The 15,485-nt window shown below is 38.1% G+C and overlaps 1 protein-coding gene across 3 annotated transcripts; it reads right to left on the reverse strand.

Moving 5' to 3' along the window:
• Nucleotides 1-2,281: 2,281 nt before the first annotated feature.
• Nucleotides 2,282-14,371, reverse strand: lhx3 (LIM homeobox 3). 3 transcript variants are annotated; one of them, XM_062484123.1, is made up of 6 exons: nucleotides 13,930-14,371; nucleotides 6,510-6,681; nucleotides 6,145-6,347; nucleotides 4,647-4,798; nucleotides 3,321-3,492; nucleotides 2,282-2,709 (listed from the first exon to the last, which is right to left on the reverse strand). In XM_062484123.1, exons 1-6 carry the CDS (start codon nucleotides 13,997-13,999, stop codon nucleotides 2,282-2,284), a joined length of 1,197 nt encoding a protein of 398 aa, XP_062340107.1. In that variant the 5' UTR covers nucleotides 14,000-14,371. The 3 variants fall into 3 exon arrangements, with proteins under 3 accessions (XP_062340107.1, XP_062340108.1, XP_062340106.1); XM_062484124.1 differs by lacking the exon at nucleotides 13,930-14,371 and adding an exon at nucleotides 8,932-9,072; XM_062484122.1 differs by lacking the exon at nucleotides 13,930-14,371 and adding an exon at nucleotides 7,540-7,987.
• Nucleotides 14,372-15,485: the final 1,114 nt, after the last annotated feature.

Genomic DNA, 15,485 nt, shown 5'->3' on the forward strand with positions numbered 1-15,485 from the left:
ACACACTCACACACATACTGTACATATTACACAAACACAGAAACTTAAACAGTCAAGAACCCCAGCTTTGTCTATTCAGAATCATTAAGCACATTCTGGGAATGTTGCCCCTTGCTCTTAAAAGTTCATAAGAGTTCTTAAAAGCATGTACTTTTCATGCCCTTGGAGACATATTTAGCAAGAGCAATCATGGCGAGTGCTTGGGTTAAATCTGACCATGCAGTTATGAAACCAAAATAAGTGCCCATTGTTTTGCTCACAAATGGATAAGTACGTCCATAAGATGCTGATACAAGATGGGGAATACTGATACTGAATGTCATTACTTTTATTGTAATTATTGAGTCTAGAAACACAACCCTTAGTTAAAGCCTATGTTAGGACACTTCCGTAGGTTTTAATGAACTCACACCCATTAGGTATTTTCACTTATAGTCAGATTAGTTCCTTTTAGAACACTGTCAATTTTTCATCGATGTTGAGAGAAAATATCTCGGATAAATAAATAGATTTATGGTCTTTGTCAGAGTATGTAGGGGTTGAAAAGGGTATATCTATGACACTATGCAAAGATAAAATTGCACTGCAAGGTTTCTGTCATCAAAGACAAATGAAAGACATTTGTTCACACACACACAAAACTCTGAACGAAGCATATACCATACCAAAATATGTGCACACACAAACATGCATGCAAACTTAAAAAAAACACACAAACGCACAGTTTAATCGTTTAATTGAACCTGACATGGAATGGGTAAACAAATGAGGAAATTCACAAAGGGCACTCATCCCTCCCAAGCTAATGGATTGAGGATTTGTATCTGTAGGGGCATTTGGGCAAACAAGGCGCGGTTATTTCAAAATAGACATCTAGCCTCTCCATCTGCATCAAATGTCATAATTAAACACTTGTTTAACTCTTGATACACAGTTTATTTTTAGTCAGACAGTCATCTTACAGACTCAGACAGTTCTTTGGATTAATCTGGTTCCATTAATTGGTTTGTGATGCAGGATAAATCTTATAGACACAAGGATAAGAAGCAAAGATTTAAGAACGCCTCAGCTCAGTCCCAGTAAATAAAAACATGGTCACATTGTCTTAAGTTTGTTTAGTACTTCATTACTATCACAAAAAGTGTGTAGTGCTTGAATAGTACCAAAGGAATAAGAAAACGTTACAAACAAAGTTTGTTTTGTCCCTCAACAATCAACACCGCACAACGCAAAGACAAGTCAAAACAAGAATCAGTTTGGATTTAGCTGGCAAATTTATTACATACCTGTACCACATACTTAATAATCCTTCTTCTCATTATTATCAGATAGAATAAATAAGACAAAACATCTTCCACTTAAACAAACACGCACACCAGCCAGGTTCAGCATTGCCCCAGGTTGTTTCAGTAGAATTAAACAAATGAGATACATCAGAGAACACGCAAATGCCTAGAGGACATACCAGTAAGTGACAGTATCTAAAGCTGTCAAAGCCCCTGCCCATGAACATACAAAGTCCTCAGGGGTTTTATATAAAAATAAAGTTTTCACAATGATAAACCATATACGTATATGTGTGTGTGTCAGTGTCTATTATTAACATTTGGCAACAACCAGACGTGTAAAGACTCTGACTTTTAATCAAAACTTTTATAGACAGTTTTTATTTAAGAGAGAAAAGGTGGAAGAAGCATTTGTATCAAAATGTATCATGTGCCAGAATTTGCTGTACTGCAAGTGATATTGGATGTATGACATCAGCTATATGTTGCAATGTAACCTCTCAAAGTACGTATTTGTCATTATTCCTGGTTCGGATGTACGATAGTGATGACATCACAGGGAATAAATGTTGAAAATCATCATCAAGAGTCACTGTACACAGTTTATTGTTTGAGGACTACAGGGGTATCTATGGAGTCCTTTGTCAGCTACATCTGAAGACTAAATTGCGTAGTTTGTTTTTTCCAGAATTCTATATGGGTGGATGTCATTGATGCTACGAGAGCAACTTGTACTGAACTGTCAGTCAGAAGATAATGTGTCCTTTCAAGGCCTGCAGTCCTTGGAATGAGTGTAAGTGCTTCCATACAAGGACATAGTTCTAATTGTCATGTTTTAGTCCATCTCACCCAAACTGAACATGGCTAAGATGGATGACAGCAATAGAAAGATCCAAGAGTAGCAAAACATGGTGCCACTGTTTAACCCAGTCTCTGTTTGTACACACTGTGCTGTGTGGTGGGGTTACAGTCTCTTCTTGTCACATCCTCGGTTATCAAAACTGACCGTGGTCAACTTCGTCCAACCAGGAGGCAGGACTTGATGGGAAGTCTGGGTAGCCACCACTGCTGCCAGTGGACAGGTCCGAACTTGGGCCGTTGGCACCACCCATAACCCTCATGCCCGTGTTCATCCCTGATGCCACACCCTGGGTCATGATAGAAAGGCTGGAGTCAGGATAGACAAGACTGGAGACGAATGGCTGGTGCCTGGGAAGGACCTGAAGCGAGCCTGGGGATTGTGGGAGTCCGTAGGGGCTGCTGGAGCGGATGTCGTGGAACTGGTCCTGGGAGGGAAGGACTCCATGCTCCAGGGGGAAGGAGCTGTGGTTGCTTCCCTGGCGGCCCCCCATAAGTGGAGATGATTCACTCAGGCCACTATAGATGCCGTTGGAGTGGCCCAGCTCTGACATGGGTGGCTCATCTAAACAGAGATGGAAAAGAAAATCCAGTAGTAAGGTTTCTTTTTTGTATCATATTGTGGATTTGCTACAGTTACCTAAAAAACTATTTAAATAAGAAATAGCTCAGCCAGATCATGTGTGTCTATGAATGACATACAGTATATGCCATTGATATTTTATTCCAATAGTATTGTGTCAATATATAACACAATGTAGCACAAATCAGGTTGGCTAATTAAGCTCTCTTACACAATGAGCAAATTATCATATTATTATATTCCGATTACAATATTATAGTGGTAAAATAGTTACATAAATATAACAAATAAATGAATAATAACAATTATAATTAATACATTTCTGTTGCTGTCAGTATTGTGAAGTTTCAGCATGTTATCATTGCAGTGTGTAAGACTGTACAGTATTTCCCAATAGAAAAGCAATGGGTTCTATCTATTCAATTATACAGACTGCTTTCTTTGTACAGACACATAGTTTTCTCTTTCTCTTGTCCAAAAACAGCTTATATATGTAATTCCCTTCGCCACAACATTGTCCTTTCAGAAATGAATCAGATTTATATATTAGATTTATACAAATTAAAAATACATTAAAAAAACTTTTGGTTAACCTGTAAAGGAGACCTCTGCATCACTATCTATGCCCTCTTCCTGGATACTGTCCTTGTCTGATTTGGAGCTTCCCCGGGACCTCTTCATGTTACGGAAGTACTGACCCCACCTCTGCCTCCCGGCATCTTTCTTCAGCCTCTTCTCCTTTGCCCGTCTGTTCTGAAACCACACCTGGGACGAGAGCAGGACATGTTTAATTAAAATTTGTTCTGTTTATTTTTTTGTAAAGGGTTTAATATCATTATGTATAAAGAGAGGGTGTCAGTGTGTTTGTTTTTCACAAATGGTGTGTCTTTTCTGTCATTTTGAATATGCAGGAATGCAATTATATAATATAAAATAAATTATATATAAACAATATTTTTTATCACACTTTTCTCATCTGTATTGTTATAATGACAAAACTACGTTTGCATCCACTGGATCTTAACTTTAAACTGGACAATATTAATCTATATTTTCACCTCTATTTCTCCACTTCACCTGCTATGCTTTTAAGTGGTATGGTACATTACCATTAAAACGAAATTAATTTTCAAGGACTGTGTAGGGACAGGGTCACGTCTTCTTTAACCCAAGTCGGAGATTGAAACAGTTGGATGGAACAATAATGTTGGGACCACCATGCCCTGCGCGAGATTTATCACGCACGTAATTAACTTCGCGACAGCTACAAGTTGTCCTTAACCCCAAGAGAAGACTGGTTACCTTTCAATACCCTCTCATTCAAATCCATTGCTGGGGTAGAATTATTTAAATATAAGCTTAACTGAGCAACACAACTTACATTTGAGCACGTTAATAAATTAGTATGCCTAGTTTTAAATCATCGATCGAAAAAATAATATTGTATACATTCAATAGGGCCTCCTTGTTTACGGTTAAAATGCAAGCTTCAACCAATGGTAATTTAAACTAGCTGGTTCAAAATGTTGTCTTTTTTATAAAAGATTAAATTCGTCAATAATAATGCTGCCGTAAATTAATACGCTTCGATTTAATTTCCCACTCACTGAATGATGAACACAATAGGTTCCGTATAGGCTACTTTAAGTGTCCTTGCAAAACTATTTAGGCCTATGTGACCACAGTCATCAGCTCTTTCACAGACAATATCCAAGCCCCCGTCTACGCATGATTAACGTGCTCACCAATCTAACTCTCAAGTGTGTGGACTTCCTTTACTCCATCTCACCGTAAATTCAAACCAGCAAATTATGCTTGTATTATGGTAGCATATGCCATAATTGAAGCCGACTTTTAGCCACACATTCAAACGGAATCTATGGTCCTATGATAATCGTGTAAATACATGGGATGATTACCTGCACAACTCTCATATCAAGACCAGTCTCTGAAGATAATTGTTCTCGAACATGACGTGCTGGTTTGGGAGAGTTGTTGTAAGCATTTTTCAGGGTCTCAAGCTGTTTGGCGGTTATGGTCGTTCGCGGCCTTTTTGCAGTGGAGTCTGCTTCTAAAAACAAAAACCAACAAACGAAACACTATTAACAGTTAAACTACAATTTTTTTAAATACAAAACAGTCAATATGTTTTCAAATGCAGTTGTAGGATGGCACTGGTAAAAAAATTGTCTATTTAAAAAATAGGTCTCTGACCTCTCCTCTGACCATGTTATATGTTTTTTGTAGGCTACATTTGAGTTAAAGTTGTTGAGCTATAGGCCTACCATATTTCTGGTGTACAGTAAAAAGGCAAACAAGTGAAAGTCATGATAAAGGTTATTTGCGACCTGATTAATATCTGCAATGTAAAGTAACGATCTTTTAATATTTTCGTTTTCTTCGTGCGTCATGAAATGCGGTCTATGCAATTCAATTAACTTAATATGATGCAAATAAAATGAGAAATGAAACACCTTACTGCACGTGGACCAACCCAATGGCCCTTTCATTAGTAAAATAAACGTGTGTGTTTTTCTATAAAAACTCACGTTAACTCACTCTGTAAATCAAGTAGGGGCAGTAAATTCACACAAACAGATGGGCTAGATAAAACTTGAGTAATGTGCAACCTGTCCCTTTGCCATAACCACAATCAAAGCCATTATGAATTTCAAAGACAAATTGGCAGCAAGCCCTTTGGTCAAATAAAGTAAAATATATTTGAATTCAACTAAAGCATGAAGTTGATCAATAATTGGTAAAGGACATGTTAGTTTGAAATTAGAAATGTTTGGGCCCTATAATAGACTATGGCTTTCGAAAATGAAGTAGTCTTAATAGCCTTTCTGTAGGCGGTTAAGCCGTTGTAACAAAGCATTGTACAGTATTATGTCATATGATGTCCACTCCACGTTGTAAATGCATAACTCATCTATGGCCTCCATAGACTAATGCGTAATCTAATATCGATTTGGATGCAGGCAACGATACAATTAGTGCAGGCGGGTCAAGTGTTTATTAGTGACCCGTATTCTGCAGCTCAAGTTAAGGCAATAGCGCTCAGAGCAATTCCTCAATGAGAGGTCAGTTGCTAAAAATGTAAAAGATGGCTCCTTGCATGATGCCATTCCAGATTTCAATTTAGGTGAAAAATTCAAGTAGGCCTATAGTGAATAACGGTGGCCAACGATATGATTGCTGGTGTGATGTTAACCTAATATATTCCAAAATGTGGGGCACAGGGTTAGTTGATTCTTATTTTCATATGAAATGTTCAGATATGACATGATGATCCACAGATTCACAGCAACAACAAAAATCGTGCGTATGGAGGCATAAAAGTGTAGGCTACATGTGCGCATCCTTTGGACTTGTGTAAGCCGGATGTGTTCAGGTGTATCATCCTTGACCTCTCACCTCTTTGTTTGGCTGTTTCGTAGTCGGTCTTGCATACAAGCCTGCTGTCCTCCATCAAGTAGTATTCATCACCCGTCGCCAGCTGCCTCTTGCACACAATGCACGCAAAACAGTGCAGGTGGTACACGAAATCCTGCGCTCTCCTCACCACTTGCGTAGGTGGAATACCTTGCTGACATGCGGCGCATTTGGTCCCAAATCTCCTTTTTGGAAATGAGAAGGTTACCATCAATATAGTGATATTGATTGACGGACCTCAACACTAAAGAATGTAACTGCTTTTGTGCAAAGCGTTTTGTTCGTTTGGCCTAAAGCCTATCTAACCAAACTATGTTTAAATTAAGCATTATATTGCTTGTACTCACTTAAAGAAATCCTCTTTACAATAAACGCTGTCGCCTCGACTGAAGCACTTGTCTGCCAGTTGGGATTGACAGTCGATGCATTTCAGGCACTTGCTGTGCCAATGACGATCCAACACTTTAAGAATGAAGCGATCCACGATGTGTTGATTGCAACCCGCGCATACAGGAATTTCTGAAACAGTAGAAATGATAATTGATTCTAAATTGGACTTCAAAAACCCACACGATTAAAAAAACGACATTTCTAATAACTGAATGATGATAATTCAATAATGAGCCTGCTGTCAGTTGTACAAATAGCTTTATCAATTTATGTCTCTCTGTAGGTATTTAGTTGGCCTACATATTCGAGGCTACATAGTTTTCCGTGTATTACAAGGACAATTATGAAGCCTTTCGAATATTGTAGATTATTCGTTTATTTTTATTTTTTATAACCTATCAAAATGTGATCGCGAAATATATTCGTTTATGGATATAAATAAGGGTAGTAGGGCTGAACCTAAACAAATAACTGGATATTCCCAAAATCATTGCAAGAAGTTTAAATTCGAAAAACGTTGATTGTTATCTAAGAATAACTTCGAAGCCTACAGAATAGCTAGGCTAATATATTTAGTCTGGTTGTTGCAAAAGGTAAGTAATAATAATGTAATTCAAATGAAATCCCAAGTCCCAGCATTTGTTTTTTAGTCACCTGGAACATAACCATTAAAATCACTAAAAACATAAACACCAAACATAAAAAGTGTAATCACCAAAAACATAACCATTCAATAATTGTAAATCATCACCATTTTCCATCACCACTATCACAGCAAAGTCTCTCAAAATGTCAGAAGGAATTGCAATGAAAAATTGGAAAGTAGCCACTGAATTCAACTCGGGTTCGTTCCCTAGGTAAAACAAAAATTATATTATCAAAAGCAACTCGCCACTTGATCACTGCATCTATGATATTATAGCGACCATTGTAAAAAGCGGATGTTCACAGAGTTAAGGACATACAAAATTCACGAAACGCTCTTACTTTGCATGTTCACAAGTCCTGGAGTTCTTAGGGACATACCCTGAAATTCAAATGTATTATATCTCTCAAGCTTTCCCATTTAGCTGTAGCCTACTTATTTCATTCCTTCGTTTTCTAACCCTCTAGTACGAAAAAACTCGTCCCTTTTTGTCATACGAGGGCATACCCTACTTATGATTTAAAAAGAAGGGTAAACTTCCCTTTTTTGCTATTACTGGTGTGCCAATCAATCACCATGGGCTCAAAGGCTGCTTAGGAGGTTTTACTTCACATCCGGTCTTCAAATCATGCCGAGTAGTCCCGTTTCCCAGGATAGGCACGCGGTTTTCTTTCACGTAAACGAGACCGACCACAACAATCCATTGATCTAGAATGGAACCGGATTGATATGCCCATAACAGGCATACATGTTCGCCAATAGGCGTACACCTGATGAACAGCGATGGAAATAAACATAACCATTTAGTGATCAGTGACCAGGGAGCGTATCTATGATTGTAGACTTAATTGTTTGTCTTAGATTGGCCTACCATTCAATAATCCCCCTAGTACGAACCCAAGACCTTGCAAGGTGAACATTCACAACATTGCCATGCACTCGAACTTTTGCGCACGGCCTTCCCTCCACCACTGCACGGCACTCTTTAAAAAAAATGGTATTAAAAAGTCCAGGCACTTCATGTTTCACTCGTCTCAGCGGTCACATTCCTAGTGTTTAGTTGGACAATTTATTACATTTTAATGGCCCATTTTTTCTGGTACCACAAGCAAGCAATGCGCCGCAATGACGGAACAGCATAACGAATAGGTGCATCAGACATTATAAATGCAGGAGGTAATGTAAAACTAGTATTAAAGGGCCTTATTGCACGCCACAATGCCAGGTGTGGTAAGACTTTTACTAGTATAGCCGAACAAGTGAAAATACTCTCTGTAGCCTACTCTTTCATGTAGCTAGCCTTTATACAGGATTTGTATTCAGAATTATTCAGAATAGGCTATGTAGTACAATTGTTTGTAGCTAGCCTACTTCGTAAGATAGTTTGGTTAACCTAAAGCCTACGATGATAAAGTACGCATAGGGTTATTTGAAAGTTGCCTATGCAACGCTTGGATGCAAACGCAAGGATTCGACAATAAAACTGTAGGCCTACGTATAGCAGTCTCTTTATTCAGTTCAGGAAAAAAAGACGTACATTACATGTCACAAAAGATCCTTATTTGTCAATTTAGCTTGCGTTTTTGTGCACATTGGCTATTTGTATTAGGCTAATAACTCATTTACAATAGGCTAATAATTCTCCGATTGGAGCATCGCACACAGCACATTAAAACAATATTCAAATTAAACTAAAATATCTACACTAATTGTACGATACGTCTCTTGAATACCTTTCCGTAATTCCTCGCTCTGTGCCAGTAAGGCAAACAGCATCTCCGTGTTATTCGTTGCTCCTTTTGGAGAGTTCTGTTCATTTTCTCCATCCATTGTTCATGATTTCCGTTTAAATAACCCACACATACTATTCTCTGTGTATGTCTCAATTCCTCACACTGACATATAGGCCTATTGACAATATCTCAGCGAGTAGCAAGGGTGTTACGGGCTGTGCATGCATGCACTCTACATTAAAGCAACCTACAATTTGTTGTGTGCTGCGCAGGTTATACCACGCCGTTACCTTGGCAACTAGCCTGTTCTAGCTGAGAAACAGATTATCATCACCTTGCAGTAGCCTAATAAAAAAATTGTGCCGTGAATAGTTGCAACTTGGCATCTATGCTGCATTTTGAAATTAAAATGTTTTATTCCAACAATCGGCAATATCCATACATTTCATGCAATTTCTTTGCATGAAGGCTAAAGGGATTGCATTTAGCCTACAGGCTATGCTTTGGAATGACCACTATCATTCATGTTATAAAGTAATTGATCAGACATGGATTTTACAATTTGTAGTTGGTAGGCCTAACATAGATTTATTTACTAGGGCAAATTAATATTCACTCTCATTGCTATTATAGGCCTAAATTGTTTTAATTTAATAAATTAATTTCCTTATGCTATAGATTTTTTTAAAGTTAAAGAGAACTAAGAAAACATAATTTTCACATTAATTGGATTTGGCCTTATTATCAGTGACATATGTCAGTGTGGCCTATTACCCTAATTCATTTAGCATACACTTTCATCCAAAGCGAAATAGCCTACAAATAGCCTAGTGTACAAAGAAAGTAGCCTACAGTAGAAGATCAAGGATCAGAAGTGCATAGGCCTAGTTGTTCAGTCATTCGGTGGTCAAGGAACAATCTGTATTTAGATTTTAGCCACATTGCAAAGTAGCCTAAGCCTAACCACATCTCAGCTAACAGGCTCGGTGAACAAAAATAATGAATAGCTTACAGTGCAACAATCACATCTCAATTGCTTAAATAGGTTACAATTGAAGGAACAATAACATCTCAATTACATTAGCTGCTGATTAATGCACGGTGAGGTAAAATCTTACAATTACTTCTCAATTAGCTTACACGTAGGAGTGCAATAGAGTGCAGTGCGTTTAGTGCAGCAGAAACAATGACATAGACTATCTCAAGTGCAACATCAAGTTCCCATGTGTTGTGTAGTTTCATACCAGATAGTTTAACAAGAGGATCAAAAATACTTTATTAAGTTCTGGGAAGGGACAAAGTCACAACCTATACTTGTCATTACTTTCTGTGATGACAAGTATAGGTTACTGCTTTAAGTGCCCTTTTCATTGTACATAAAAAACCATTGACCTAAATATTTTACTTAGACACTTAAGTAGTCTGTTATTTATTGAGGAAACATTTAGTTAAGTTGTCTATGTAATTGGACTTACCTTTGGCAAGGCACAACCTATATTCTCTCTTATATTTATTAATTTATTATTATCCCCACACTAGCTAGTCCTTCAATTTTTGCACTACATAGACAGTGTCAGTGTCAAAATGTTTGTCTTGATCCCGATTGCTTTGCTTGTATTTCCGTGAAGGTTCCATTGCACGGTTTAGGCAGAATCAAAGTATTTGTGGTGAAAAGTACCGCTAACGGTAGCTAACTAGCTAGTCATAGTCAGAAACATCACAACGTCACATGATGCGAACGTCATAACAAGGCCTGTACAAAAAAAACAATCTGGAATGTTCGCTGTTTTCAGTGGAGACCTACCCAGTGAACTACAATTTTTAAGTCATTTTGTTATCTGCATAGCTAGCTACAGCTGACAAAGAATCCAGGGTGGTGTTATCACAGGAAACATAGATGGCTTCATCCGCGGTGTTGCCCCGTTTGTTTTGCATATATTTCTCAGTTTTTCGTTAGCTAGCTAGTTCACTTCTGGGAGGTACTGCAGCTGGCTAGCTATCTGGTAGAACTGTAAATCATCTAGGGCTGCGTTTCTCGAAAGCGTTGTAAGCCTAAATTGATCGTAGAATCCATCGTACGACTGATCTTAGTTTTACGGGCCGTTCCCAAAGTCATCGTAGCTAAAGTGGCTCTTGAAAATTCGTAGGTCTTGAAAGCGCTTAGATTAGCCTACTCCATACGAGCATGTTCGGGTGGGGATGGGATGGTTTTGTTATTTTACTCGATCGTTGCTACGATCAATCGTTATCGGGAAACGCAGGCTAGGCTAGTAATGGAACAAAAAGGCCACAGGCACAAGCCAGGGTGATAATGTCTCATATGTAGCTTCATATGCGTTCATGTGATATCAACACTCGTTTATGGGGGCATATTTTCAGTTAGCAGATGGTACTGTTTGAATCGCAATTCCAGCTAAGATAATGCCAGAGAGTGACAACATTGTTTGAATCATCTTGTGTCAAATGTGTTTCTTTATTAATGAAATCCAATATGAGTAAATGCTTAAAAATATCAGAAAAAGGGAAAAACTTAAGGGGAAGTTTAAATCAGGATGCAAGGTTAGGACAATTTTTAAACAGGATTTCCCTGTTTCTTAATTTTGGTGCAAGTGTTGAAACGATGTAAGGCTGCCACATATAATCATTAGATTATAGTCATAGTATCATTTTTTGTTAAGTGTAAATGAGCAGCAACACTTATTTAAAATATACAGAAATATCAGTTGTGAAATGTAAGTACAACCATGACAATTCTCCAAAAGTTTGGATATTTGATATTAGTTTAAACAATAGGTTTGGTGATATGTTAAAAAAAAGGCCCCAGCTGCAACTAAAGCAAGAACACTTCACAATTTCCTCCAAAATTGTACCCTCTCTAGTTATTATTTTTATCATTATTAGTATTATTATTTTGCAAAAACATCCAATCTCTGAATAAGACAAAATGCGTAGGTAAATGTTGTACATTGGCTACTTTGTTCCCTACATTGTACGTCCTTGTTTGTTAAATTGTTTATCCCTTAGAGTATGTCAAGTCAAAGTTACTGATGCCAGGTTGGAGAGTAAAATATCAAATTTCCACCATACATAAGTATTAAAGTGGCAGGTGATTTTCTTTGTTTCTCTTTCTCTCTCTCTTTCTCTCTCTCTCTCTCTCTCTCTCTCTCTCTCTCTCTCTCTCTCTCTCTCTCTCTCTCTCTCTCTTTCTCTATCTATCTATTTATCACACACACACAATTAACTTTATTGACACTGATCTTTGACGCAAAAAGGCGCCTTGGGAAATCAGCCGTAGTGCCATGACTGCCTCGAACCCTAATGAATCTAAAATCAATGACTTACTCATTTGCCTGTATTTTCAGAGTATATGAAACGTATTTTGGTGAAAGGTGCTCCCTAATTACTAAATTGCGTTACAGTATTTTTTGTCTAGTACTATATAGGTCACTTATTTTTGAGGAACGACCTTGACAGTGCATAGCCTAATAGTAGGAATATGAGATTCAATGCTATGAAACTGAAAATGTAGGCCTATATTGAAAAACTGATTATTCTCATTTTTATATATGTAATATAGAATAAATTAAATGATTTTTTACACGTGTTGCATTCTTTAAAAACATCAGTGTTTTATCGACCCTACACGTCTCGACCCTAGTACCCTACACGTCTTTCTTCAAAGCGCATAAAGCGCAAAAATAAATGAATGCAGCATAGGCTACTGAAGATGCTGGTCCGGAATAATTCACGGAATAATTTAAAGCGTGCTAATAGTTCTAACTTTGATGACTGAGTAAAATTAAATGGACATCCAACGTATTTCTTTTGATGTGTCACACACATAAAACACCTAAAGGAAACCGAACCGATACGTAACGCATAGCACATTTTTGTTATTGAGATGTCTTTTCATGCAACTGGATGACTTTGAATCTATGCCCTCTTTAACGTTATATTCACATGGCAACGAGACTCAGGTGCTGCACCTGTCGAAATGGAAGCTAACACCTGTTGGGTATTCCGCTCCGGTTGAATAGGGGCGGGGGCCGTCTGTTTACAGCCTGGCTCTCGTCCTGTCTCTCTGTAGGTGCGGTTGATTGGTTAGTTGGCGTGACACACTGCAAAGCACTCGGGTAGCCTCCTTTAGCCCATAGCCACAGTCTGCCGTGACAACCTTGAGCGATGGTGTGAAATGACAGCACGCGCAAAACATCTGTTAGTATGATTCTCTAACAATTCAAGCTCATTACGTATTCATAACGTCTTCTGCACGCAGGAAAAAAAGAAGAATGACAGAATGTTAACCTCGAAACAAAGTAATGTAAGGCTACACGAAGTTGTGTTGTTGGAGATGGTTATGTTTGACTCACTCTTCATTCATAAATATCAACGCATCCTCCATTCCTATTATAAATCATCTGTGTTAGATAAATAGGCTACATATTGGCAATATACAGGATAGGCTATAGGCAGGGTCGGACTGACCATCGGGAGATTTCCCGAACGGCCGGTCAAACGGTTGCAGCATAATGCATTTTTTTTATAGGCCTACAATAACAATACACGGACGTGGGCCGGTCTGCGTTTCAAAGTCCCGGGCCGTTTTTTAGTCCCAGTGCAGACCTGGCTATAGCTATATATAATTATATGTATAATTTTCCAGAAGACTAACTAAATTATCGGGTATATGCTGTTCCACAATAAGGCCGGTATCAACACAATACCTGTTTCGTGCTTGTTTGGGTGATGCCAGCAAAACCTCCTCAAAGCGTGCCCCTGTTTTGCCAATTTCCTGCATAACACTGTAATTTGATGGCTAATTATCGCCCATTAGCAAACCGCACGGTAGGCCTACTAAATGGACACAATGGGTTCACCTGATGAGGGTCTTTAATTACATCCCCCAATTTAACATGGTTTAGTAATTCCAGTTAAGCCTTGACATGCATGGGTTATAGTTACAATAGGCCTAGACAAGGAGGCTGAAAGACTTCTTACCTTGTTCTGCGCCGTAACGGGAGTAATTTCCGGAATTTTGACAACTTGATCCAGGATGTTCGAGCAACATTGTTAACAGTGGTGAGTTTGTTCTCAAACGAACATAAATTAAAATATGATTTGCAAAAAAAAAAGTATTTCCTGAGTAAAAAACTCTTGCTACAACGAACAAAAACGGGTTAAACGATATATGTATCCTGTGTGCCTCATGTAGCAGTTTCCTGTTGCTACAAACGAATTCTGAACGAAGACCCCCTTCAGACCTGACTCGGACACCGTTCACGGAAACTTTAAAAATATGCAGCAAGATGCTATTGATTCCGTGTTGGTAGCTGGAGATTAGCTAGAGAGGAGATAGTTCAGTGGTTGGATGGAAAGTAATGTATGACCATTACCAACGTCCGCTGACCTCGCGATGCAACCGGTATTTTCTTATGCATAACAAAAGTAACCGCTCAAGTCGAGATGCTATAACTATACGTGTGGAGAGGGTTGCCCTGTCCACGGTCCTGAATAAGAGGCGGGGTAAGAAAAAGGAGGAGGGTGGGGGAGTTACCATATGTGCTTGATTCTAGAGTCGTGTGGACACCCTACTCCAACCCCTTCCTTGTCTTCAATCCCCAACCCTCTTCCGTCCCTCCTCCTCTATTCAGAGGTAGGCTACACGTGTCCACTTTTCATCGCGCATTATAGGGCAGTGGGCGCTTTATTGGGACAACGTTGTACATTTCAATTCTACCGTCCTTGTCTGACCAATATGTCAGAACAACTGTCAAGATTGGAGCTTCCATTAAATTTTTTTATTATTGTGTTTAGGTTGTCCCCAAAAGAGGAACGAGAAGATTGAAGATCACATTACCTCAATCAAAAGTGTTAGAAATATTTAAATAGATTTGTATATTTTCTATTTCTGTTTCTATTGTAGGCTCCGCCCTATTGCGTAAAATATCATATGGTCTAGGAAACTATTTTTGAAATATAATTCACAATACAAAACTAGTTCAAAGAGTTCATTTGAAAAACAGCAAACAAATGTCAGTTTATGTTTAGAATTATTTCAGTCTGTGCCCTTTCTCTTAAATGCTTTATTAAATTAATATTATAAATAATCATTTATAATTTCATTTAATAATACAAATGTAATGATTGCACCATGCCATAGGCATGTCTTTTACCCACACAACTCAGTTCATCGTGAATACATCAATTGCCAGATTTGATCCGATTTTAAAATCAAGCCACATTAACAATGGAATCTCTATATCTAACATCAACTTCCTGGTGGTTTCCATAAGATAAAAGGCACTTGTTAAAAAAAACCTTTATTGTTGTACACTTTAATATTTGTTCCTCAGTAATCTCTGGTCAACAAGTCAACCCGATCTCTTCATGCAGATTAATTAGAAACACTAATAAATCTGCAAGGAATCCTATAATTGACTGTAACTAGGATTCCAAAGCAAATCAGCCTTAAATAAGTTTAGACAAACAGCACATCAACAGCCTCCAAATAACTGAGAGCGTTTTTATGTAGGATTTGTTCCACTTTTATGCTG

This window comes from Osmerus eperlanus, chromosome 18, assembly GCF_963692335.1.
Source record: "Osmerus eperlanus chromosome 18, fOsmEpe2.1, whole genome shotgun sequence".
Lineage (NCBI taxonomy): Eukaryota > Metazoa > Chordata > Actinopteri > Osmeriformes > Osmeridae > Osmerus > Osmerus eperlanus.

Coding starts and splice junctions, on each gene's coding strand:
- lhx3 (XM_062484124.1), bottom strand. CDS start 9,028: ATGGATGGAGAAAATGAACAGAACTCTCCAAAAGGAGCAACGAATAAC. Junction 6,682..8,931: donor GAGCGAGGAATTACGGAAAG/GTATTCAAGAGA, acceptor CTACTGTTTCAG/AAATTCCTGTATGCGCGGGT. Junction 3,493..4,646: donor TTGATATGAGAGTTGTGCAG/GTAATCATCCCA, acceptor CTCTCGTCCCAG/GTGTGGTTTCAGAACAGACG.